General features: G+C 46.4%; 6 protein-coding genes across 6 annotated transcripts; 1 reads left to right on the top strand and 5 right to left on the bottom strand.

Moving 5' to 3' along the window:
• Positions 1-680, top strand: LOC137931602 (keratin-associated protein 6-2-like). The gene is made up of 2 exons (XM_068775053.1): positions 1-26; positions 191-680. The coding sequence occupies exons 1-2, from the start codon at positions 15-17 to the stop codon at positions 677-679; spliced, it is 501 nt and encodes a 166-aa protein (XP_068631154.1). The 5' UTR covers positions 1-14; the 3' UTR covers position 680.
• A 4,138-nt stretch (positions 681-4,818) lies between these two features.
• LOC137931237 (keratin-associated protein 6-2-like) lies at positions 4,819-5,498 on the bottom strand. Its single transcript, XM_068774664.1, has 2 exons — positions 5,473-5,498; positions 4,819-5,308 (listed from the first exon to the last, which is right to left on the bottom strand). Exons 1-2 carry the CDS (start codon positions 5,482-5,484, stop codon positions 4,820-4,822), a joined length of 501 nt encoding a protein of 166 aa, XP_068630765.1. The 5' UTR covers positions 5,485-5,498; the 3' UTR covers position 4,819.
• A 2,392-nt stretch (positions 5,499-7,890) lies between these two features.
• LOC137931246 (uncharacterized) lies at positions 7,891-8,599 on the bottom strand. Its single transcript, XM_068774677.1, has 2 exons — positions 8,576-8,599; positions 7,891-8,298 (listed from the first exon to the last, which is right to left on the bottom strand). The coding sequence occupies exons 1-2, from the start codon at positions 8,585-8,587 to the stop codon at positions 7,891-7,893; spliced, it is 420 nt and encodes a 139-aa protein (XP_068630778.1). The 5' UTR covers positions 8,588-8,599.
• A 3,681-nt stretch (positions 8,600-12,280) lies between these two features.
• Positions 12,281-13,366, bottom strand: LOC137932551 (uncharacterized). Its single transcript, XM_068776172.1, has 2 exons — positions 13,247-13,366; positions 12,281-12,655 (listed from the first exon to the last, which is right to left on the bottom strand). The coding sequence occupies exons 1-2, from the start codon at positions 13,364-13,366 to the stop codon at positions 12,281-12,283; spliced, it is 495 nt and encodes a 164-aa protein (XP_068632273.1).
• A 1,507-nt stretch (positions 13,367-14,873) lies between these two features.
• LOC137932544 (uncharacterized) lies at positions 14,874-15,398 on the bottom strand. The gene is made up of 2 exons (XM_068776171.1): positions 15,387-15,398; positions 14,874-15,248 (listed from the first exon to the last, which is right to left on the bottom strand). Exons 1-2 carry the CDS (start codon positions 15,396-15,398, stop codon positions 14,874-14,876), a joined length of 387 nt encoding a protein of 128 aa, XP_068632272.1.
• A 7,215-nt stretch (positions 15,399-22,613) lies between these two features.
• LOC137932541 (cuticle protein 16.5-like) lies at positions 22,614-26,519 on the bottom strand. The gene is made up of 3 exons (XM_068776170.1): positions 26,508-26,519; positions 23,191-23,285; positions 22,614-23,121 (listed from the first exon to the last, which is right to left on the bottom strand). The coding sequence occupies exons 1-3, from the start codon at positions 26,517-26,519 to the stop codon at positions 22,614-22,616; spliced, it is 615 nt and encodes a 204-aa protein (XP_068632271.1).
• Positions 26,520-27,177: the final 658 nt, after the last annotated feature.

The following is a 27,177-nucleotide window of genomic DNA, read 5'->3' as shown; positions in this document are numbered from 1 at the left end:
CAACTCGCAGCATCATGAAGTCCCTCGTGAGTACCGAGACCGATCCTCCGACTTGGCAACGCAATGTTTTTAATTGCAGCTGAGGAGACCATGGCAAAGTTTCACTTTTTAATTTGCTCTCTCCCCCAGAGTTTCAGCAATCTGAAAAAAAAACATTTCCCGTTCTTAATGTTGAAAATTGTATTTGCAGCTGGTAACTCTGTGCGTGGTGGCCTGCGCGGCAGGCGGTGCCGTGCGCGAGAAGCGCGGCTACCTGGGCGGCCTGGGCGGCGGTTACTCCAGCGGTTACTTGGGCGGGCACTCGGGCGGCTACTCTAGCGGTTACGTGGGCGGCCACTCGGGCGGCTACTCCAGCGGCTACCTGGGCGGACTCTCCGGCGGCTATTCTGGCGGATATTCGAGCGGCGGCTACTCCGCGCCTGCAGCTCAAGTAGTAAGCGTCAACAAAGTGGTCAATGTGCCCAAGGTGGTGAGCGTACCGCAGGTGGTGACCGTCAACAAGGTGGTGTCCGTGCCGCAAGTGGTGTCCGTCAACAAGGTGGTGGCCGCGCCCAGCTACGTCTCCGGCTACAGCGGAGGATACGGAGGCGGGTACAGCGGCGGGTACGGCGGCGGGTACAGCGGCGGATATAGCGCGAAGGGAGGTTACGGCGGCGGGTACTCCAGTGGCTGGTGGTGATCGATGCATTGCTGCACGTTCACTCCAGTGCTCGAAAACATCTGTAAAGTTTTAGTATTTAATAACAATATTAATTAATAAAAACCTATTTTGTCACAACCTTGTGAATTCACTTAGCTCCCTTACTTTGTAAAATTAGTTCAGTCACATACACCTACATAGATTTACACAAAACAGCCCGACAAGTAACGCGATTCGGTTTTGGAAGGCGCCGCTCGACGACCGACCGAGTCGACTGCACACGCGCTCGAGGCCTGGGAGCAGCCGCCGTGCGCACTCGGCCTCATTTATAATTTGTCCAGCACGGCATGTTACTCAGATAATTACACTAACACGGGATCAAAAACAGAGTTTCTGGTTTAAATAGTTGGTGAGGAAATATTCTCCCGCCACGTGGGTGCCCTCCGGCTCAATGTTGGGTTACCTTTTATTCCTCGCTTACATTAATTACTTGCCTTGCCTCGTAAGGGACAATCGATAGAATCGATAGCAGACGATGCATCGTTAATATTGAGAAGAACGGCCGATGCAGTCAGTGCTCCCGGAAGCCGATAGCCGGATTAAATTCTGCCATTCACGTTCGTTACGTAAAATCCTGCGGGCGTAAAGAACGCCAGGTGTTGAAAGTATTGAAAGCAGTGCATATGTTTACAGTCGATTCTACAATATTTCTTGTTATAACTTTATATTTAGATATAAAGCGGCGGCAGCGCGGGCCGCGTCGCCTGAGCGCAGAATGTTTGCAGAGATAGAGCAGGCGCCCCGCGGCCGCGACCAATGTTAATGCTGTCATGTATTTTACTAAATAAACTTCGTGAAATTATAATATTCATCGAAATTTCTCGGGGGTCTTAACTTTAGATACCTCGTCACGGCTGGACCTAATCACGGAAAATCAAATTAGTGTTACGTAACATCTGCTTTTTACATCTCAAGCAAGTGACAACCGGGGACAATTTTTTTAATAAGGAACGCTCGTTATGGTTTCTGAAACACGACACTGGAATAAAGTCAAATGCCATTGATATCATGGACACATCTGAAAATTATAAAAATTGTAGAAAACCGTAATCAGAGTTTGAGCGCAACAATGATTGTTCTGAGGTTATAAGCAAAACTGTGTGTTCACTATTTATTTTATAAAACACAAGACTTCAAAACAACAATTTTTTTAGGTAGAAAGTTAAAAAAATAAGCGTGTCGGTGCAGCACTTGCTTCGATGCGGGCATCCCACTCCGCCACTCGGTAAGAACAAATCTCATCGGCCAAAGAGAAGCAAAACGCGCGCCGCCAGCGCCGCTCTGCCGCCCGCAGCAGCCGGGCGGCAGCGAGCCGGGCGGCAGCGAGCCGGGCGGCAGCGAGCCGGGCGGCAGCGAGCCGGGCGGCAGCGAGCCGGGCGGCAGCGAGCCGGGCGGCAGCGAGCCGGGTGGCAGGCGCCCCTCTGCCCGCTGTTGTCCTTCAACGTCCTTCAACGTTCTTTTACAAAAAATTGATAACGATAATCAATCTTTGTCAACGGATACACTTCCGCGTGTAGACGCTTATTAAACAAAAGTTGTTTGTCACCGAAAGGCAGTTCAATCATAGACAACTCGTCCGCAGCGCACAGGTGACGCACGACAACTGCATTAACATAAATATTAGATTTAAACGAAATTTACGTAATTTTTTTTTTATATTTTTATCCGTTCTCGACGATCTCTTTGTCGTGAAGCGTGACCTCGTTACAGTTCTCACCGCAAGTCTTCGAGTATTGCGAGCGGGTAATTAAAGTTCAATTTGAAAAGACGCTAATTTGTGCGAGGCCAATGAATAAAAATAAATAATGTCTTCATTTTGGTTTTCAAAAAACGCACCAACGAAATTTCTTAAATCGCAAAAACTGACTTATTTTTATAATATTTACATACATCAGCAACTGCGCCACGCGCCGGTGGTGTTCCGTCGCCTGGCTCGCGGCAGCTGTCCGGCTCCGTGTCAGCGCGCCCGCGGCTGGGCCCGGCGACGGGTGTTATACTGTAACGTTGCATGTTATATGCTTAATTAAAATTTTAACCAAAAAAAAAAAAAAAAACCTCAGAAATGACACATAAATTGCACGATAGTAAAAAATTGTTGAACACTTGGCGGGACACGCTAAATCTCAAGTAGCGTGGGATCGTGGAAGCGTGCTATCGGCTCAGCCGACCTTTGATTTTATAACAAACATTCCAATGAGCCCGCGCGCCGGCCACAGCAGCTTACATCCACTGCCCGGGAGGAGGACCCTGGCCTCGGTCGCGTTCACTAGCTAGGGGACGTCACACGCGCCAGGGCTAATTAGAATTTACCTTATAAATCTTCGACTCGATTCTTCAACTTCATTCCCAGAGCATCTTTAAATTCACACCACAATCTTTATATCGCCGCATACCCCAAGGAGGTGAGTATTGAACAAATATTATAAGAACATCAATATTAAGTAGTGCTAGCTATAAGACAGAGCTCAACATTTTGTCTGTGTTCATAGTTCCATCATTATGTATTCCTTATTATTTTTCAATTTGTTTATTTGTTTATCCATTCTCTTTTTATTTTACGATGCTTTAAATTTTATTCTGACAGTAAACGATCACATCAACTGCTTTCGATTTCTTCCCTTCCTTCGTCGCGAGCCATCTCGGGGTTTACTGTTTGAGACATCTATTCACAGATGCGAGGTTTGTAATTAAAATTACGTTCGGTCATTGAGGTTGAATCAATTCGTACCTCGCCCCGGCACGAACACATCCTGTCTACTACCGGCGCTCCTCGTTCAGCGTTCGACCTGCTGCCGCCTGACCAGTCTTAAGAGATCGTCAGCTTACCACCGCCGTCAATGGAGTACCGATGTGCGAAGTAGAATCAGGCCAGGCCTTCGCCCCACTGCCCGGTATATGGTAATATATTTTTCTTGTTTTGCCGAGTTAGCTGTATCCTTTCACTACCCTTTAATTTTAAATATATTTTTCTTTTGGTACAGTACTAGCATTGGCTTGGGAACGGCAATTATCATTTTTGCAAGAAGGTAAACTATGAGGTCGAGTATCTGTTTTGCAGCACACGAAGTTCTGGTCTACCAGCTTTGCCGCATGACCGCGGCCGTGATGAACAACCAGGCGGCTACCAACTGACTTGTTTATTTTTGTAAATAATGTATGATAGGAAATGCATCGCATCTCTCAGAGCAATGTTATAGTTTTGCACGCGTCGCCCGGTGTCGTCTCTGCTGCTAGATTAAAAAAAAATCTACCAATCGAAATCGAAACCTGACGTCCACTTCAGTTTTTATTTTTTCATTTTGCTCAGATTAAAAAAAAGATCTGTTCTTCTTGAACCCGTTGTAAGTTAGAGCTATTTATTTGTTCATATCATCTTACATTTTAGGCAACTTCCAATGCCTTCAAACCTTTTATTTGTCATTTTTACCTCGTTGTTGAACTGTACACCAATTTTGGCACCTTTAATAGCAGACAAAGTAATCTTTGCGCATTCAGTCTTTTAGTTAACGAACTATTTAGTATTTACCTAATGCGTAGCCTTTGCGCGCGTGCGCAGTGCCAGAGAGCGCCGCGCACATCGCTCATTATTACTGAAAGACGACGTTCAGAGATGAAAGCTCATCTACAAGCAACGTCGTCCCAAGATTGTCCCTTACGAGGCAAGGCAAGTAATTAATGTAAGCGAGGAATAAAAGGTAACCCAACATTGAGCCGGAGGGCACCCACGTGGCGGGAGAATATTTCCTCACCAACTATTTAAACCAGAAACTCTGTTTTTGATCCCGTGTTAGTGTAATTATCTGAGTAACATGCCGTGCTGGACAAATTATAAATGAGGCCGAGTGCGCACGGCGGCTGCTCCCAGGCCTCGAGCGCGTGTGCAGTCGACTCGGTCGGTCGTCGAGCGGCGCCTTCCAAAACCGAATCGCGTTACTTGTCGGGCTGTTTTGTGTAAATCTATGTAGATGTATGTGACTGAACTAATTTTACAAAGTAAGGGAGCTAAGTGAATTCACAAGGTTGTGACAAAATAGGTTTTTATTAATTAATATTGTTATTAAATACTAAAACTTTACAGATGTTTTCGAGCACTGGAGTGAACGTGCAGCAATGCATCGATCACCACCAGCCACTGGAGTACCCGCCGCCGTAACCTCCCTTCGCGCTATATCCGCCGCTGTACCCGCCGCCGTACCCGCCGCTGTACCCGCCTCCGTATCCTCCGCTGTAGCCGGAGACGTAGCTGGGCGCGGCCACCACCTTGTTGACGGACACCACTTGCGGCACGGACACCACCTTGTTGACGGTCACCACCTGCGGTACGCTCACCACCTTGGGCACATTGACCACTTTGTTGACGCTTACTACTTGAGCTGCAGGCGCGGAGTAGCCGCCGCTCGAATATCCGCCAGAATAGCCGCCGGAGAGTCCGCTCAGGTAGCCGCTGGAGTAGCCGCCCGAGTGGCCGCCCACGTAACCGCTAGAGTAGCCGCCCAAGTGCCCGCCCAAGTAACCGCTGGAGTAACCGCCGCCCAGGCCGCCCAGGTAGCCGCGCTTCTCGCGCACGGCACCGCCTGCCGCGCAGGCCACCACGCACAGAGTTACCAGCTGCAAATACAATTTTCAACATTAAGAACGGGAAATGTTTTTTTTTCAGATAGCTGAAACTCTGGGGGAGAGAGCAAATTAAAAAGTGAAACTTTGCCATGGTCTCCTCAGCTGCAATTAAAAACATTGCGTTGCCAAGTCGGAGGATCGGTCTCGGTACTCACGAGGGACTTCATGATGCTGCGAGTTGCTCGAGTGCGCGGGAAGTGTGTGTAGCGGGCTGCGCGCGCGCCATATATACGCGCCGGTGGCATTGGGCAACGCGCGCCGGCGCCTGCACCTCGCAGCCTCGCGCGCCGCCCCGCGCCGCCTGCAGCGCCGCTGCCGCATCAATGCAACTGCAATTTTCATTTGCTCATATGTGAAGAAACGTCCACAGTTTGTTATTGTCGATATATTAATTTAACAGGATACCTTTTTTACTTCTTATGACAGTGTTGTTGTAACACACTATGATTTCAAACGTACGCGCGTGATTGGCATTTATAGCAGTGCGGAGAGTCACAGCAAGAGATATAGACTGGCAAGAAATAGAAACAGCTTTTGCTATCAAAGCAAGAAATGAATAAAAATAAATATTATACACAAAACAAAAATGTTTGCATTTTTTAAACAAATTGACTTTTAGATTATTGCAGAATCTCTTTTTAAACATTTTTATCAAATAAATTGTTAAAATCAAGATCACCCACAGAACGTGAAGTATTGTGTTTTCGTATATCTCTAACTGAAATAATGACAAAAAACGCAGAAGAATGTTTTTTAGAACTGAAGTAAAACAATCGTTTGCCGTGCTGATGAGCCCCTGTCCCCCGGTCGCGCAGCCTGTGCGTTACGGAAGATGACGGTCGATGTTTCTGCGGTCGTCTGCGCGCGGTGCTTCGACGCGAGAACGCGAGAGGGCGCGCGGGGCCCGGCGCGCGCTTGCCGGATCTCTTCCGTGCGCACAGTGTCGCCACGCAGAAGTCACCTCCCACGGCCAACGAGCTGCAGGCTTAAGTGTTGAGAAGTTACACCACTGCATATATACTACTTCGGAATTTAACTTATTTGCAGATAGTACTCAGTTACGAGTATTAAACCTTGTTAAGGGCAATCTTAATTAAAAAAATTAACATGATTCATGAATGGTGCCTTATATACAACATATTCTTGGATTTTGCCAAGTGTTTCCCCATATTCAACTATCAAAAAAAAGATTAACTGGTACGATTTATAAAGATGTTGCAGGTCATAAATCACAAATAATATTTAATTCTGCGCAGTCTCCCGCCGGCGCGACTCAAGTATAACAGTCGATACAAGGCTCAGTCTCCACGAGCGCGTCGCCTGCACAATGAACACGACCTCACAAATTTCTGACTTTGTTATCCATCCGACACGGATACTCAGACTCTAGCGTGTGTACTTTATTGTTGAAATATAAAGTTCGCAGCGTGCTCGAGTGTTCGTAACCACCGCCGTCTGTCTGCACGATGGCTATGTGCTTAAAACTTGGCCTGGCCTGTTAAAGCCGATAGTGTTTTCAGTCCTGCGGGAACATATAAACTGTGCGCGCGTCGCGTAGCTCACAGAGGACGTTCGGTGGCGCGCCGCCGGTGCCTTTCATATGACTGCATTGAAAACCCAGTCGGTTTTCAATGCAGTCATAATTAGTTTGGTTTTTCTTTAGAGCTGATGTTCGTGGTTTCATATTCCGTACGTTAATTTGTTCACAAAAATTATAATAAGAAATGTAGTTTTAATTTCAACATGGTATTTCACATTTGAAATGGTGTTAGTGACGGTTTCTTATTGGTCAAGATTTTCCGCACCCGTCTAGACCGGGGCGTCCCCGCCGAGTCATCCACTCGTCGTATCATTAATTCATGACCACTATCTTCATACATACATGTATGTTTGTAATTTTTGTTGTTAGAGAATTATAAAATTGCATTTTTGTTGTTCACATCCAGTAAGTTGCTAACACTATACGTAAGTCAAAGGACAATAAGGACGAAGTATTGTTTCAAGTCCTGTGGCTACCTCTGTGAAGCAAAATAATGAAACTGCGCCGCGCCCGCAGACGCGTCAGCAGAGCGATCACGGTCGCTGCATCGGCGCAGGATGCGGCGACGCGGCGCTCGCGCGGCCGTCGCGGACTGTGGCAGCGCCAGGGTTGTTGCACGGTGATCCATTCGCCGTTAGCATGCACAGCACACGCGGGCACCGCGCCGGCGCTGTCCTTGGCTACCTCGAGCCGATTGCATAACGGGTTCGACGCAGCACCTCGTGCGGCTGCTCGTCGCGTCACCTCGCCGCACATCAGTTTGTTTAGAGGTGATTAAAAACAATTATTGTTGAAACTTCCTCCAGACGTCGACGCAGCGCCTGCACAGCGCTGCTGCTCGGTACAACTCAGCCGCTGATGAGCTATAAAGCTCCTTGAAACTAATAATTATTTCTAGCTTATGTTTGCGTGGTAAGGTTAAAATTGTGTAAAGGAAGCGGGGCTGATAAATACGCAAGAATAAATGAAAATAAATTTATTACATATCACAACAAAATGATTAAATAATAATTTTTCTGACGACTAGACTCGATCACCACCAGCCGCTGCCGTATCCGCTATCGTACCCGCTGCCATGGCCGCTTCCGTATCCGCTGCCGTATCCGCTGCTGTATCCACCGTTGTATCCTCCGATGTACCCACCACTGTAGCCGGAGACGTAGCTGGGCGCGGCCACCACCTTGTTGACGGAGACCACTTGCGGCACGGACACCACCTTGTTGACTGTCACCACTTTCGGTACGCTCACCACCTTGGGCACGTGGACCACTTTGTTAACGCTGACCACCTGAGCTGCAGGCGCCGAGTAGCTGCCGTAGTCGCCCACTAGCCCACCGCCGATGCCCAAACCGCCGCCCAAGCCGCCCAAGCCGCCCAGGTAGCCACGTTTTTCGCGCACGGCTCCACCTGCAGCGCAGGCCACCAAACACAGGGCTACGAGCTGCGGACATCAATTGAAATTAGAATTTATTTTCTGATGGCGTAACGGGAATTGGTATGTATTCGGGAAAAATAGGCGCTCGACCCTGTCGATAGAAGAACTAGGAATATTAAAATGTATGACGAAGAATTTTCACGTATTCTTCGAGAAGATGAAGGCACTCTAATGAAAGACGGTCTAGGTTGTGCAGATTTTGATGGGTCGTAATGTTTTGTGGTAAAGTTATCGTCTTCAATTTCAAATGTAAAGAGGAGTTGTTATGCGGAGTGGTACTCACGAAGGAGTTCATGTTGCTGCTCGGAGGGATGCGCGGGCAGTGTGCGCGTGCCGGTGCGCGCGCGCCATATATACGCGCGGCTGCTCCACATTGCGCCACGCGTCCTCGCTGCGCCTAACTTTTGCACCGACCTTGAACGCGCGTATTCTCGCGCTCGCCGCGGATTCGGGAAACAATTATGCGAATGTGTCATCACTTTAATTCAGAACTCACCGCCGGTGCCACCGCGACCGGCCCGCGCGACATGCGTTAGCTGCGGCGCCTAGAGGCCTTAAGTTCTAAGCTTATAATTCGGTGCTCGCGACAAATCTGTTCAAAGGTTTTACTTGTCTTACAATATTTTCTCTGAACAGTAAGACTCCCCCGCACCGCAACAGTTTGTGGGGCAGTGCTGGTGGTCACTACGCGCCGCGCCGGTCCTGTCGCTGTGCAGCTTTGAAAGAAATTATCCACGTTCTATCTTAACGCACCATAAAGCTGAATTATTTTTAAGTTTTTTACATAAAAATAATTCCTTTATATTGTTGTGTACGCATTTATTTATTTATATAAGTAGCTACGGATTTTGATTGGTTAAATATTAGTTATATGAAATTAGAAATAAATATAATTACTCCACCGCGGGTAACTGCGTAGTCTGACAATACGCTCTGGCGTGCCTCACATATCAGATAAACATTTAAACAGCTATTGCACAAAAAGTTTTAAACAAATTTTATTACGGTGTAAACAAACTTTTAAGTACAGTAATACCCCGCTTTACGCGACCCCGTTAAACGCGGTTTCACTATAACGCGAATTGCAAATTTCGCGCTCAAATGCCTCGAATTACGCGAAAGAGTGCATATAAATATAATGTAGTCATCAACTTCTCTATGGTGTCTTGACCATCTGTCAAACAATTAAAAACAGTGTTGGGTGTCATGAACGTATTTTATAAGAACGTAAACAAAACGTTACCCAAAAGACAATAGATGTATTTTCCGTAAAAAATAAGAGTATGTGTTGCATAAAGTGTTCCTAGAATCAAAGTAATTTATTAAAATGATTTGTATTTTTTTGTAATAATTTTTGACTATGTTTAATCATGAACTTCGTTATACGCAAATTTCAGTAAACGCGATTTTTTTTGGAACGTATCCCTCGCGTAAAGCGGGGTATTACTGTATATATAATCCGTGAAAGTAATTTCAAAATATATGTTCATATTAGTTTGTTATGGAGCAGGGTGCGTGTGGAACTCTCGCAGCTTTAAGTTGAATGAAGCCGTTGTGAGAGAACTCAATTTCCTCTTCCAAATTGGGTTCCTCAGGCATTCTTATCACGACGTATACGAGCGATGCCAGTCAGTGAGCGTCCTGAACAGATAATAATGTTGACAAATAAATAAATGCGTTCAGTCGCACTCCGACCTTCCCGTACTAACTCCGCGGTAATTCCATCATATGCTTAAATAAGCATCCAAATGGATAGGATCGCGCTTGACTATGAGAGTGTCATTTTGTTACTATAGCAACATGTAGGTTTTTGTATAGCGGACAAACAATAAAGTGTTGTCTATTCATCTCCAAGTGTTTGTATATATCAGGGCATTTAATTCGACATAATTTAGACCTAGAACCACCTGGAACTGAAATATACCATTTTACTAACATTGTAGTATTGTATTGAACTGCAGTTGTGCCATGAAGTTGAGGAGGAGCTCGTCGAGGCGGATGCCGACACCGGCCGGCGCAAGGCCTCGGGGCACCGCCGCAGGGCGAGGCCGGCGTGCGCGCGCGCTGCTATTACGTATTACAGATGCTAAGTTTTTGAATTAATCACCGTCCAAGGTCAGGCCGCGTTAGTAAACAAACGCTATTATTATGAAGGTGGATCTGCTTCGTATTAGGTCGGCGCAGCCTGCCCACCGCCCTCGCGGCATCTGCCGACCTGTTCGTGGTGTGACTGGCACAAGCGCCGCGCCGGCTTTCTTAACGTTGATATGTTTATTTATCATTCATTTATTGAGGGACAATCACAGCAAATAAATCATAATTTTTATCTAATTAATATTCGTATAGACTTACATCTATATGTATTTATATAGTACAAAATAATCGTGTCGTTAAACCGGGAGCCAATTACAAGTCAACACTTACATTATACATTAGGTTACAAATACAAAGAAAAGTAAATTTAGACGCTGTCGATAAATAGTCCTCGTTGTACACGCACATGAGTCCGAAATAAAATTATATAATTAGAATAACATAGATGAAGTGAAAATGGCGGCGTCGTCGCAGGAGTCGTTTTTGCAAGGACAACCGTAGTGCGCAGCCGCCAGAAGAATAAGCAACTGGCAGTCGACGTGTACACTGTATGGAATAGATTACGATATAACAATTATATGTAATAAATTAAAGAAAATTTAACAAGATACAGTCAGAACATCACAGTGCCATCGCCACCGGCTGAGTCGCAGAGCGTCCACGCTCGGGCACAGACCCGCCCCGTGGGTGTCTGACAGCAAAGAAGCGTTTTTCGAGGATAAGATTATCGAACAAGTTCATCTATCCATCTTAATATTATATGCATAAATATATGGATGCATCCAATTATATTAAAATATAACAAAAATACTAAATAACATTATTAATCACATTATCAATACTGTATTAAATCTACAAACAATAAAGAATTAAAATGTTATGTCGAAGAAGTCCTAACAAGCTTACACTTGACAGAGAAGGAGAAATTGAATAATGTTACAAAATTAATCTCCTGGGAAGATGATACCGATTAACCACCTTTTAAAAGCGATTTCGCAATTTTTATGTGCACTGCGCTGCGCTGCGCTGCACTGCGATGCACTGCGCTGCTCTGCGCTGCACTGCAATGCCGCACGAACAGCCGGCTGAGTAGATTGTGGACGTCAGTTACTTCTTTCAATTCAGTGCCTCCCCGTGACCGGAGTTGTTTTCTAAGAGAATTTGAAAGCTTTTACTGGCACGCACGGTCATTCGGTTGCATTGGCATCAGTCGACAATCGCACATAAATTTGTTCCGGAATCTCACGCGTTTCTACAGCTCTGTGTAATATTGGATCAATGGTTAATTATTGAAAATTGAACATGACATGCGGTCCGTTGGCGATACCTCGAGTACAGCGGGTCTAATTGAAGCCTTGCGTTTCCAATAAAATTCCAATTCCGAAAATGTAGCACCAACACGACGATGCGATTTGTGAATGTGTCTCAAATCGTACTGCATGGCTGCCGCTACCAGAGGAGCTAGTTTTCTGCTTCAAGTACATATTTTTTATTCATTGTTTATATATTATTATAAAAATCGGTCAGGTGCGAACAGTACCACCAAAAATTATTACTGTTACTACTTTTGCGCTTAAAAAAATTGTCCCTACAATTTTTTTTTTGTAAATTCAATAGTAAAATTATATACTAACGAATGCAACTAGCGTTTGTTTTACAAGTGAAAGTTTCAGAGCTTTTTCCTCCGCGGAGGTGATCGTAAATATTGAAGGATCGTTATTATTCACCTCCAATTAAAAGCGCGTGTCGGACTGTGTCCTTGTTGGTTACGTGGGGTCCGGGTATAAAGAATACACAGTAGTAAAAAATAAAATAAAATTTACTCCTTTAAAATAACATAATTAAATAATAAAATGTTAACAACTATTTTGTAAAAATGTTTAAGTGGTAGTCATCACCACCAGCCGCTGGAGTAGCCGTCACCGAGTACCGTGCCGTAGCCTGCGCTGTAGGCGCCGCCGTGCACGCCGCCGAGTGCGCCGCCGTAGTCCGACACGTAGCTGGGCGCGGCCACCACCTTGTTCACGGACACCACTTGCGGCACGGACACCACCTTGTTGACTGTCACCACCTTCGGCACGCTCACCACCTTTGGCACGTGGACCACCTTATCGACGCTGACCACATGGGCCGATGGCGCGGAGTATCCAATGTAGTCACCGCCCAAGGTATCGCCCACGCCCAGTCCGCCGCCCACGCCGCCCAAGAAGCCGCGCTTGTCGCGCACGGCACCGGCTGCCGCGTATGCCACCACGCACAGTACTACCAGCTGAGAACAGCATTAAAAAGATTAATCTTACGGTAAATATAATACCTTCGTTTGTCGCTCTATCAAACATAAAATTATTTTTTATTTTTTGAGCCGATAAGAGCCAACGACTCGAGCGTTGCTTTCGGGGTTGCTTTAGTTTTGTGAACGGCTCCTCAGGACTTCCACCGAGTGACTTTAGAGACTTTAGTGCTTTGTGTGAATGATTTTAATGTAAAATTTGTAATTACTGCCACTATCAGGTTTTCCCACTGCACAAACGGTAATGCTCAAGCTTGAGGATGAATTGCTCTGCTACTGTAAAAATGATTGCAAAATAAATCTGCCCGACCTTGTTGTAGGATTTCCTCCGAGCAGAACGCGTTTGAGACTGTCGTAGCTTTAGCTTGAAGGATGGCACAAGCGAGCTCATTCCGTTTCCGGGTTTTACCAAATTAGGCTCTTCTTGCACTTTTCTCTTAATGTAAACAGGTAGTCAATGTGAATGATCCTATATTGATAGTTGTGTGAATAAATGAAGAGATGTAGGAGGACTAAAGCCTCGTCTGCTCGTCGGAAATGGGTTTGCCTATCTAAATTGAATTTGACTACATTACAAGATATAAGAGGCGTGCTGTGTTCAGTGCGTTTGTCCTCCGGCAGTCGACTGCGCCAGAGTGACGTCGGGCTGCACCAGTCCGTGCTGCGAACTGTCGGTGCGCGCATGAGCATGAGCACGAGCAGTATTTCCTTGTCTCAAATGAGACTTTATTGATATTTCACAAGTTAACAGTTTTACTTAAATTTCTTCTGTCCTGTCTGTTTGTCTGGCTGGTTCAGATAACATTCATTAGATTATCATTAAAAATCCACCTCTTTTCTGTCCAGCTCCCGCCGGCCAGTGCGAGGGAATTTTAAAGTTTACTTAAATTCCGCAAAAGGACAAATTTAAAATTGGACAGAATGTCAGCCCGAGAACCTTGATAATAAAGATGAAGCTTTTTGTTTTTTGGCATTTAGTCGATCGGTCGCAGTCGACGCCGGTATTTTAAAGCGGAGCGAGGTCGACACGCGCTGTAGCTGCGGTGCAACAGAGAGCTCTGGGGCTTGATCAGCTTGGCTTGAAGCAGCGTTGACTCGCTCGAAGTCTGGTCAGACAAAAAAGCTCGACGTTTTGTGTCCCGCGAGCGCATCGAAATAGGCCTAACGAGCCGCGTGCTCGCCTGCTCTATCACATCCTGAAATAACTGCTCTGTTTGTTAAGAAATTATTGAATGATGATAAAAAGTGTATCACGCTTGATTATCTGACGACCACCAAGTCACGTTTTATCACCTACGAAAACCATTCGTTGAGGTCTCCATTCTTACCAGTTGATGAGACCCAGGGTAAGACCGCACACAGCGGTCGTCCAGCGGCAGAGCACTGTGACTTGCGGTCTAGGTTGCAGGTTCGATTCCCGGGATACAATTGTATCTAATACACACTTTTTGCATTAATTATACCAGATTGCCACTGCTTACAAACCGGTTTTAAAAGAATGGGTAGCAGTGTCTTGTGCGTACTGTACCACACTGCGATCGCCAACTCAGGTGAGTTGGTAGGTACCGAGCGTGGCAATTGTGGCATATCCCCGTCGATATGTTTTTTACAGGTAACCTAAGCCTTGCAGTGCGCATCTATGATGATGGCTGAACGACGATGGGGCCTAAGCAATAAATACAGAAACCTTCTATATGAAACATACAAAAAATACATCAGCATAAAGCGCGCCAGAGCTTCACGTTTCTTCACGCATACACTATAATGCAGCGGTTTAAGATTATTTTCAAAAGAGTTTTATCGGAACATGTCCAGGTTTTTGTCAACCTGCAAAGTGGCAATAGGTTTTAAAAAACAGCACGTGTACATTATGAAAGATTATTGATAAAGTAATAAAATACCTGAAATTTATTATACATATTAGAGAAAACGAAGAATCTGTTCTCTCTGTCGATTGTTTCATTATGAATTATTAATTTGGGCCCGGGCGGCGGCCGCCAGCGCGTGCTGTCGGCGCCTTCGCGCGGACTAGTTCGAGTGCGGTGTTTATGTTCACACACGGTAGTTCGCGGTGCGAGGGAGAGAATTACAGAAACAATGAAATTAATTAAAAAATCTTTATTATTTAAAAATAAACCATTTTATATAACATAACGAGATAACTTTGGGAAATTGACTAATCCTGCACCACTTGCGATCACCACCAGCCGCTGGAGTAGCCGTCACCGAGTACCGTGCCGTAGCCCGCGCTGTAGGCGCCGCCGTGCACGCCGCCGAGTGCGCCGCCGTAGTCCGACACATAGCTGGGCGCGGCCACCACCTTGTTGACGGACACCACTTGCGGCACGGACACTACCTTGTTGACGGTCACCACCTTCGGCACGCTCACCACCTTGGGCACGTGGACCACCTTATCGACGCTGACCACATGGGCCGATGGCGCGGAGTATCCGATGTAGTCACCGCCCAAGGTATCGCCCACGCCCAGTCCGCCGCCCACGCCGCCCAAGAAGCCGCGCTTGTCGCGCACGGCACCGGCTGCCGCGTATGCCACCACGCAAAGTACTACCAGCTGTGAACAGCATTAAAAAGATTAATCTTACGGTAAATATAATACCTTCGCTTGTCGCTCTATCAAGCATAAAATATTTTTTTGTAAAGTAAATGTTTGCGTAAGGAATATGTCGGGAGCGCAGTGCGCGCAACTTACGAAGGACTTCATGTTGCTGCGTGTGAAGTGGATCGGCAGGGTGCGCTGTGACGACGGCAGGCCCGCGCGCCGCATATATAGGCGGCGCGTGGCGACACGCGGCCTCGGACGTCGCAATAGTTTTGCATTAGTCGCGCCGAGTCGCCGACCGCCCCGCCCGCCCCGCCCGCCGCGCCCGCGACCTCGCCCAACGTCGCTTCTTCTCCGCGCCTAGGCGACCCCCTGACTGCCAGCCAAGCGTTGCCCGTTGCCCTAAGGATATTTACTTACTTAGACAGTACGTGCACTCTGCGGGACACAGAAGTAGTACAGCGTAATCCCTTCATATATCAAGTTAAAACTAAAACAACAAATTCGTGGCTTCTTGTGACAGTTTAATGAATCTACTTGTGGCGTTGTTAATGTTACGAAGTAATTTGTTTTAAATGATATTACATGTGCAATATTCTAGACTTCTTTGCTCTATCTGTGTTTTTGTCTTGGCGCTTGTTCTTTATTGTGGAGTTTTGACTGAGTTTGTTATCATTATTATCATTTCGGCCCTGGGACGCCCAACGCCCAACGCCGGATATTGGTTTTCCCCATACATTTTCAAAAGGGCCGATTGAAAGCGTCCTGCGTACATCGTCCTCCGATGAGCCGTTATATCAAGCGTTAATTTCTTTTAGGACAAATGTCTATTAATTTATTGAATAATAAAAATTAAAAATTATAACATTGTTTACGTCATAGACGACACGAAAGCAGCGCGACGTGTTAATTGTCTTTAAAAGTAAATACAAAATGGATATAGTCTGTGCGGCCGACGCTTGCGCACGTTGCGAGGTGTCGTCCTCACAAAGACATCAGCGCGAGCGGTCTCCATGCGCGCGCTTTGTCGCCGTACATAGATTAATGTTTAATTTTTTATTATCCTATATGGATAATATGAATGAATACATGCAGAAGGTCTAATTAGTATGAGGATGCGGATCCCCTGCGCTGCGGGCGCGCGGCGTGGCTTTGGCGTGGAAAAGCTTTTGCTCGCCGCATTTCTAGTCTCGGACTCTGAGTGATCGCGAGCAGCTCGCCCTCGTGCCCGTGCGTCGTGTGTTATTCGTATTTCAGGAGTTAAAAGTTTTACTTCATTTTTTTAGTTCTCCTTTATTCATTTATGTCTCGGCCGGTTTTGATGACATTTAGCTGGTGATATTTTAAAAACCGACAAAAAAAAACACTTTTTTTCTTTCCGCAAAAATAAGTGAATGAAACAAATTAATATCTTATATTTATTGAAGCTTTATTACAAAAAAATAGAAAAATGCTATCAATTCGTCAGATGAATTTATGGCATTTTCGAATTGAACACAGTGTCAGTCCGAGGACCTTGATAATAAGCTTCTTGTTTTTTTAATTTAATCGGTCGATGACAATTTAATGCAGTCGATGCCGTTTTTTTTTTAAAGTGGAGCGAGGACAATGATTTAATCGGCGCGACGCGGTGGAGGAGCTTGGGCTTGACCGCGAAAATGCCTCGACGCGCGGGAAAAGTCTGGACAGACGAGAAAATCGGATGTCGGTGCGCCGCGGGTGCGCCGCGGGTGCACTCAGAGAAGCCCGGCGAGCCGCGTGCTCGCTCGCGGTTGTGCCTGTTCCATTATATCGTTAAGTAACCGATCCGCTAAAAAAGGTCAGCGACAAGCACGAACTCACCTCAACAAAAACTCGCATAATGTGGCTCCGCGCGTGTAGCGGGGGGACCAATCCCACGGACATTGTCCAGACGATTTTTATCACCTAACAAAATCATCCAATGATAAAAAAAATAGGAAATAGATGAACGTAACACCCCCAGATTTTCACGTGTTTTCTCTCTAGACACTCCTTCAGCAGTGTATGCAAGTTTATCTTCAAGATGTATGTTTTAATTAAACTACTTGAAATCCTCTTTTATCACTCAAATTATATGTACACACAGAGTTATACCAAAAAAACTAAAATAACAATAACAGTAACTTACGATTGCTTGTGCAGACCTGGCGCCGTTTGTGAGTTTGTATAGACTTAGATGCAATAGCGTTGATGATATTCAGGTGCTTTAGGCGGGAATAACCATGACTCTCTGAACCGGTGGCCGCCTTCACCGCCGCGGCACTATCGGGCGGAGACGACGTTTTTGCTCCTAGCTCACGACACACGAGGTGGCAGTAGACCTGGGCTCGACCGCCGGCCTCAGATCGCTAGTATAACGACCCGTATCGGGGCTGGCAACGGGGATTCGGGCGTCCGTCTCTCTCCGGGGGGCGGACGTTCGTCTATAACTCCTAACCGGGGCCTGCACGTGGCGCTGCTGCTTTCAACTGGTCCGGGAGGTCCCAAATTAGTAGTCCTGATGGTGGCTGTTTGCAGGACTACATCTCGCTGGTACCTCCATACAATGCGAGAAACGAAGCGCTCTTTCCACTAGTGCTGTTTGTCTCTGACCTACGGCGCTAGTCAGGCTTGTGAGCGGGTCTGTTGGATTCGTCCGGCATGCGCGAGCGCTTAGCTTCACGGCAAAGCGTAACCCGTGTCAGGTTCGAGCTGAGATGCTCGGATAGCCCAGATGGTGGGGCACACGAGTCCCTCAAATCTAGCCGTTGCCTTCGGGTTGGGCGTACGACAACGGTGGGCGGTGGGCTATCTCCTTTTAACGGGCTCGGGCTGAGGTCTTTGGACTCTCCTTGCCAACCGGGAGGCACGAGTTTATTGCTGGCTTTTTAAAAGCCAGGAATAGGGGACGCTCTCGAGCGTCTTTTATCTCGGGCCGCTGCCGAGCCCCTGGTGATTGCTGCCCAATCCCGTCTCTTTGGCAATCGCCATCGCGCTTGGAGAGTAAGAGAACATGTGGGCGCTCTCCGCGGTCCGCAATGATTGTAACCCATGTCTGCTAAGACGATGGCATCATGATGGCCTACGCTAAAGTTGGCAATTACCAAGTACTGTATTGAACTGACCGCATCGGGGTTGCTAATTTTTTCTCTCCGCTCTATTATGTTATAAGAATTATCATAATTGCATTGTTTACATGTTTTTTTATTTTTTTTCTAGTATAATTTAATCTTTTACTAACTTTTTTCGGCTTTTTTGTTTATTATTTATCACCCTCTTAGAGTGTTATTTTTATGCCTTACATATACCTCCTAATGGACTCCTGTCTTATATACATTTATTTACATTCACATGCGCCTTCACCCATTTGAACCTAATTCTTTTGGCAAGACTGCGCTTCGGTCAGTTGTTCCTTTATTGCGAATGCTATCGGATACGTCGACCGATCCCTCAGCAGCTCCAACTATGATCTGGAGTCGCCTGGGACCTCGGCCGGGTGGGCAGGCTTCTTCAAAATATTCTAACCAAACAAGTCGCTCTTTAATGAAAATAAAAATAAATTAAAGATGCCCTCGTGCTCGTGCTCTACATACTAAATGTCAACAGGTTGTCGAACTAAAGAGAACGTGTATGTTATAAAGTGCTATTTAAGTTCCACAAATTAATAGTATTTAGTTAAAAGAAAGATTCTGTTGTCTGTCTCTCTGTCCAATACTTATATTACATTATTATTTGGTCTGGGCAGTGGTCGCCGAGGCGAGCGATACACGGGAAGTCCAGCGCTGAACTGTGGGCGGCGGCAGACTAGAACGTTGCGCAAAGTAGTTCATGTGCAGAGTTCATCCGTAATGTAGATCGTAGTGCGATGGAGATAAACATAGAAACAGTGAAATAAATGAAAATATTTTTATTAACTAAAAATAAACAATTTTTAATATCATAACAAAATCACTTTGGGAAATTGACTAATCTTGCATCTCGCGCGGTCACCACCAGCCGCTGGAGTAGCCGTCGCCGAGTATGCCGCTGTAGCCTGCGCTGTAGGCGCCGCCGTGCACGCCGCCGAGCGCGCCACCGTAGTCCGACACGTAGCTGGGCGCGGCCACCACCTTGTTCACGGTAACCACTTTCGGTACGCTCACTACCTTGTTAACGGTCACTACCTTCGGCACGCTCACCACCTTGGGCACGTGGACCACCTTATCGACGCTGACCACGTGCGCCGAGGGCGCGGAGTATCCGATGTAGTCACCGCCCAAGGCATCGCTCAGTCCCAGTCCGTGGTCCACGCCGCCCAGGAAGCCGCGCTTATCGCGCACGGCACCTGCCGCCGCGTACGTCACAACGCACAGTACCACCAGCTGTAACATAAAAAAATGAAATGTAATTTTTAATAAACATATAATTAACGATTTTAGTCGAAGTTTGAAACGAAAGGATCTTTACAGTTGATCCGAGCTCATATATTTAATCTTTCTGACTGTACAATGAAACGCGCGAAGGAGCTAAAACTTACGAAGGACTTCATGATGCTGCGAAGGTTTGAGCGAGTTGCTGAGCGGGAGGAGGTAAGCGGGCGGCTGGTTGCGGTCGGGGGAGCGCGTGCAATGCTGCCGAGCTCGGCGCCGCGCTGCTTATGTACGGGGCGCGCGCGGTGTCGCAAGCGTCTTCGCTCTATCAATTGAATTATCGATGAGTGTTTATCAATATTGAATAAAATAGTTATGTCGCCGTAGTCCCCCCCGCGCCCGCCGCGCGCCCGCCCCGCGCCCGCCCCGCGCCCGCCCCGCGCCCGCCCCGCCCCGCACGGGACGGCACGGGACCTCGCGAGTCCGCACATCTCTGCGCAAGGGCTCGCACCGACCATTGGGGCTTGCTTGAAGTCTGCAGACGGGACGAAAAAATTAAATGTTCTAAACTTATTTTCTCATATTTCGAGAAAATGCTAAATACATACTGCAGTTTTTGAAATAATCATCTGTATGAAATGTATTAACTGTTTCGTGCATCCACATTTTTGAAAAGCCCTTGGCTGATGGCCGGTATCCTGCGCCGCTTCAGCGGATGGCGTCGGTGCCGTGACGCGGGAGAGTAGCGCACGCGCACAGCTCGCGCGCAATTTAAAACGAATACAAGGAAATTAAAACTAAGCTCCGTACTTGTTTTGGACGAAATACGTATCACTTTGTAATGGAATGGAATATGAATGGAATGGATGTAATGGTCATCTGTACTGAATGTAAATAAACATCCGAGCAAATGTAAGCATTCATTGAGTTGGTTGTTCGTTGAGAAGTTATTTAATAGCTGAGCCCGTCTCAGCGAAGGCCGTCGCCGGTCTATTTACATTTGAGGACTTGGGATGTAATCACAAAGTTGTATTTGGTACCGGTTTGTGTAAAACTGGGCACTTTATGCATTCTTCTCTTTACGTAAACCAGCGATCACTAAAATTAATTCAATGTTGGAAATTATGAATAAATGAATATATAAATGGATGTCAATATATTTTGATACGCAGCGGCGTTAGTAGGTTCTCGAACCTCCAAAACCGTTGATGACTACGCGGCACTGGACAGTAGAAACACAACTTTATATTTTTAGGCTCTGGCTAACCTCTTTTATATAATTTGATCAAAACTTTGGAGGAAGTTTAACGAAACCGCTTGTGCGTTTTTATTATTTATACGTGTGATGTTGTAGCTCGTGTATCATTTTTCATTTATTCTTGTTGACGTTTTTCTGTTCATGATTTCTTTATCGAGGTGCGCGATGGCGTTTGATACAACGCAGTATATTTACACCGTGTGTATGTACACTGTGTGTATGTACACTGTGTGTATGTACACTGTGTGCATGTACACTGTGTGTATGTACACTGTGTGCATGTACACTGTGTGTATGTACACTGTGTGCATGTACACTGTGTGTATGTACACTGTGTGCATGTACACTGTGTATGTACACTGTGTGCATGTACACTGTGTGTATGTACACCGTGTGTATGTACACTGTGTGTATGCCTATAAAAGAAGTTTCATAAAGTTACGCGCCTTTTACTGTATTTTTTTATAAAGTAAATCACTTGTACATAATAAGCAAAGTTAATCAATCCATCTTAATCTGAGATTAAGTATCGATTCTCAATTTTTTTAATCGATATCCTGAATTCCTGTTTATTGTATTGGAAGTGAGTTTTATTAGTTCGTTTATTGTTAAAAACATTATTTAAGTTAACCTAACTAGTAACTAGACTAACCTTAGCACTATAACTTAAGTCTCGCCGGGGCATCGGGCCGAGCGTCGTACGAAATGAGGAGTTGTGTAAAGTACGACTGTAGAAGTTCCTCGCTCGTTACAATAAAGCGGCAACAGAGCTTCATGGAGCTGTACTTTCGAAGAGAGTAGAGTACGAGCGTGAGTACGGGGCCTGTCGGCTCGCAGCGCGCTTGTTAAGGTTCCGCCGGCCGCCGCTCGAGCCGCGCGCCGGACCGGAGGCCAGTCCGCTCGTTCCTTAATGAATGAATACCCAGTAGGCCGCGATCAATGTTCTGACACTTCCCTATGAGCGACGGATTCATTCCGTCGGGACTGCTGGAGAATAACCTCGACTAAGTTTTTTCTGAACTTCCCTCGAGCTTGGAATCCTTGTCGAGTTAAAATCGAGAGATATCGTCATATACTTTATGATTTTATTTTATATCAATTTCTATCATTTCAGGTTCTTATGGTATTTTTTCTCGACGCACACAAATGATGGAAGTTGGATCTATTTTTTAAAACCTCGGAAATCAATTGTTATTTGCAATTGATTACAAAAAGAATCACAAATATATTTTTGCTTCTCTCAGCTGAGAACCCGTATGAAGCCATTGTAGCTCTATTTTCAATAAAAAGATTTCAAACCCAAATTGGTTCAAGTATCCATGAAAAAAAAATTATCTTCAAAAATGTTCTACAAAATTGCTTAAAATTTAGATCGTCAGACAAATACAAACACTTGGATTAAGGGAATACAACGGTTGAATTTGGGTTTTAATTAAAAATAAATCCGTAACGTTTATATTGGTGATGTTGACGTCATCGGAGGACTGCCCCACTGGTGGACAGGTTAAAAGGAAATCCGCTGGAAAGACTCGCGTTCATTTTGTTAAATTCTAAAGAGGTAGTTCTTTCCTCAAGTAGTAGACTTACCTTCGACGGTAAGACAGACGGGTATAATAATATACGGGTATATAATATGTGAAAATAAAATGCAGTTTGTAATTGAAAAAATAAAAGTTTATATTTTTCATTAACGTCATTACGAATTAAAGTTAAAATAAAATAAAAAAAAATAAAATTGTTGACTAGACTGCTATGGCAGTGCCGGCACTATCACCAGCCAGCGCCGTAGGCGGGCGCGGCCGGCACCAGCTTCTTGACAGCGACCACCTGCGGCACCGTCACCACTTTGCGCACGTTTACGATTTGGGGGACGGTGATCACTTTCTGTACGTTAACGACCTTTTTAACGGTCACGAGTCGGGTGGCCGGGGCGGCTGGGGCGGCGTAGCTGGCGACGGGCGCTACGGACGATGCGCCCGCGTAGTTTACGGCCGGGGCGGAGTAGCCAATGGACGGAGCGGAGTAGCCAACGGACGGGGCGGAGTAGCCAACGGACGGGGCGGTGTAGCCAATGGACGGGGCGGAGTAGCCAACAGACGGGCTGGAGTAGCCAATGGACGGGGCCGTGTAGCCAACGGACGGGCTGGAGTAGCTGACTGATGGAGCAGCATAGTTAACAGATGGTGCAGGGTAACTGACTGACGGTGCGGAGTAACCGACGGATGGTGCGGCGTAGCTGACGGCTGGGGCAGAATAATCGACTGCTGGAGCGGAATGGCTGACGACCGGCGTGGAGTAGCTGGCTGCAGGAGAAGGATAGTTGTATCCCGGGGCCGCTGCGGGATACCCCGCGGGCACGGCGCCGCTCAGCCCGGAGAGGAAGCCGCGCTTGTCGCGCACGCCTCCGGCAGCCACGCTCGCCACCACGCACAGCACTGCTACCTGCACCAAGCACATTTGTTAGAAAGAATTCACGACGGCCGTTGGCACTGCGTGATCGCCGCTACCGGATCCATCGCTCCTTTTTCCTGTCCGCCACGGAACGCGGCCGCGAGACCGCGCGAGTCCTCTTCTCGTGCCGGTGCTAAAGCGATCTTATACTTACAAGGGAGTTCATATTGTCGAAATCTGGTGTGCGTCGGTGTCGCGGGGTGTGAGCGCCGAGTGCGTGCCGTGGGCGCCCCGCGAGCGCATATATACGTCGCGGCGTGGCGCAACACGTCTTCTCCGCGGCCGCCCAGCGCGGCCATGGCCGCCACAGTTCAAGCCGTAGGACAGACCTTCGTTTGGCCGTTAGCATAATGAGAATGATTATAAAATATTTATGTTAGTAATAATAATTAACATACAGGCATCCGCCTCGCCTGCCGGGGAGCACGTTCAGTTCATTACGACCACATTTGTATTTCATATGTCACTCGGAGCACTGTTCAAAATGAACATGAACCTTTTGTTATACCGAATTTCGTTATCCCGTTAGGTTATACCGGTGTGACAATATACCTGCGCGAGAGCAGGGACATAGTTATAGCAGGTCTTGCCTCCACCGTCTCTGACAGCAATAGTCTTTAAAGCGAGTGCCCGAGTTGTATGGAAGTGAGTAACACTTCCCTTTCGTCACCAAGAACGCATTAATGATTCAATCCTCGCTCGAGACGGCAGATCGGCGGGCACCCGTGTTATCCAAATATAGTACCGAAGTTGTGGTTACACCCAATTTCTGATTCCGATCACGGAACCTAGCTAACATTCCACCCGGCTGCGGTGGCTACTGTCTAGCATATTCCTCTTGCTAACCTGGCAAGTACCCGAGCTGAAGTAACACGCCAGTTGCCAGCCAGCAAGCTACCGTCAACGCTCGTTCCTAGCCGTGCGAGCGCCCAACATGCAGCCTGTTCGCAAGAGCGTGGAGCCGTGTACCCACTCCGCGCGATGCGGCACGCCCGGCCGCAGACCAAACCGGACACCTAAACCACGCAGCCACTATACTGATCCCCGTAGTACTAATAGAGTCTCATCCAGATAACCTATTGAAGCCGAGTGTCTCTTCAGCCAAGGGGAGCACAAAATCAACCATCAACACCCCACTAATAATAATCGATTGCCGACGATACTTATTTATCAGAGTACCATCTATTCCTCTGATCATTAGCCATCACCAATCCCCATCGTTTAATTTGGTGCATTTCATTCGCGGCGGTTAGTAGTCGCTGGCGATACAGTTCCGGAGTAATTTCTAATAAATAGCTGAAATCAGCTTGTTAAGAGGCCTACGCCACCGTCTGGACGTCCTGCGCTTCGCGAGTCAGCGGCGCGAACACATCCGCGCGCGTCTGCCCCTCGGCGGGCCTTTAGCGTGAGTCCTGTCGTTCCTTCACTCGGCGCCCCGCTGCGGACACTCGTCGGTAAAGCTAAGTTGTAGTTAGTTCGTAACGTGCCGCCTGTTGAATAAAACTAGCAGCGAACTCAGTGCAAATTGTAATTTTTTTATTTCTCTTTCTGATCGTCTTTACAGATTTATTTTTCTTTAAAATTAGAACCCTTTATTTACGACCATTTTTATTTTGAATATACTGTGAAACAGATTAATATGCCTGTGTGGCAGAGGTTGTGCTTAAGAAATTTCTTGAATTTACTAACAGATAAGTTTACCGCGACGTTTGGTAGTTTGTTATAAAGTCGTATACATTGTCCCACGAATGAGCGAGACACTTGATGGATCCTAATGGCGGGAGCAGGAAGCTTATTTTCGTTTCTATATTACTTTGATGGAGATAACTTTTTGTCTTCATTTTAATAGACTTTTATGTACGCATATTAATTCTTATTATATTAATCGTAAATATATTGAAAGTGTAGTGTGACAATGTTAGTTTCTTTGAATTTATTTCTTAGTGACTCCCGTAGACCCACTGCTGATGCAGACGGTTCGGATAGCGCACTCACAGGCACTACACGGGAGCAGCGGACAGCGGAGCACGACAAAGGAATCGTCGTCAGTGGCACTGCCACGGAGCAGAACACTGTATGACATAACGCTGTGAAGACAGTTGAGATAAACTCGCGCGGTCGGACTCGGTGTTTAGCACTAATCTGTGTAACAACTCCTGAAGATGCCCCGTGGAGGGGTGAAACACGTGTTGAGTGAATTTGCGGTGGCGGTTGTGTAGTTGGCATTGTCTGTCGCATGCGCATTTACGAGCGGGCTGGCGGGCGGTGCACTTTCATGCACGACAACCACTGCATGTGCGGAGGTGGCTAGATATTGGTCCTTTCTTATTTAGGATGGACTTCCGCAATGTAACGCCTGAATCCATTAAATATAAACTCGCGCCGCAAGCTCGGTGTTATTGTCTAGTCTAGTTGTACACGCGCCGCACGTACGTATTCCAACATCGATATCTTCACCGGTGACGAAGTTCGCACTTGCAGTGCTGCCGAGTACCAGCAGGTTTCTTCTATTAACGACAGAAGTTTCTTCGGCCGCTTATTTTCCCAACGCTAATGTTACAGTCATCGTACAGGAAAGACAGGGTTCGAGACCTTTTTTCTTTTCTCTTTACTCATCAGGGCTCGGGGGCCTCTTAATCCGGTAAAGAACTAATTTCCGGCCCGAGGTTCTCTCGAACTTATTTGTGGTAAAGAGATTAAGGTTAACGGCCTATAGCTCTCTGCCGCCTCGTACCCGAAGTTACTTCTTCGTGATTAAAAAATCTTGTGACGATTAACAGAATAAGGTTTTTTTATTTTTCCAAACAAAATCATAGTTTGATTTGAGAGAAAAAAAGGACTCGCACAGCAAAGGCTTAGGGAGTTAAGTGATAGTTTATAAGCGAACAATCGAGCTCTCGAAGCCGACCGGTCGAGAAGAAACAGTTGACGCCGTGACGTCGGCCCACGTAACCAGACACGCGAGGCACGCGCAGCGCGACCCGCAACTGGTTGTGTGCTTTAATTAAGTTTATAATTTGTTGCCCAATCTTATTATCGCCGTGTTTATATTATTCAAGGCCGCTTCGGTTGATATAATGTCGCGGTCAGTTCTCACAAACTCGTGAATTAATTGGATGACGCTTAGTTTTTGATACAAAAGTGCCAACGGATCACAAACACCCTTAGCGCTGTAACAGTAAACAAGCACTTCTCTTACACTTTGATGTGTACAAACGCTTCCATCTACAATTTATCGCCTATTTCTCGCTGTCACCAATATCAAAAGTAAAAATACGCAATCAACGAAACTCCGAGCGCGGAGTGACGCGGTAGAGTTATTACGTTCTCTCGTGTGTTTGCGCCACTCAGGCAGTTACCGACGCGTCGCACTAATAAAGGCATAAATTTCACGCCAATATTTCATCTGCTTAATATGTATTTAGATTATTTGACGAATTTGGCAAAAAATGATTTCGTCACCATTCATACGAATATGTATGTGTTTGTGTGTGCGTGCACAGATCGAAGGAACGTTTAGTTCTTCGGGCGCTCCAGGAAGTGACTTTGTCTAAGGTCCTATAAGGAGGGATCACGGACTTAAGGACGCAAGCGGGCGAGATCTAGACTTGATCTGTTCCTAATATCTGGTTAACATTATTACCAACTCGGATGGTGCCTGCGCAAGGAGTACAAGCGGCGGGCAAGAAACTCTAGCAGCACTAGAAGCGCAACGTCATTCACAGGGAACGGGTCGCAGTGAAAAAATTGAAGCCCGAGAATAACTTTATGCACATACTTCTACTTATAGGCCTGCTCTGCGAAAGGCTCAGTTACAAGATGCTTTAATACAAGTTTTATCACTTAATGTAATGAACAATACAGCCCTCGTCTATTATTACGT

Source organism: Battus philenor, unplaced genomic scaffold (genome assembly GCF_028537555.1).
Source record: "Battus philenor isolate CCGP_79_NKW_IND1 unplaced genomic scaffold, ilBatPhil1.0.hap1 SCAF_11, whole genome shotgun sequence".
Classification (NCBI taxonomy): Eukaryota; Metazoa; Arthropoda; class Insecta; order Lepidoptera; family Papilionidae; genus Battus; species Battus philenor.
The sequence above is the reverse complement of the archived record's forward strand: the minus strand, read 5'-3'. Positions and strand labels throughout refer to the sequence as shown.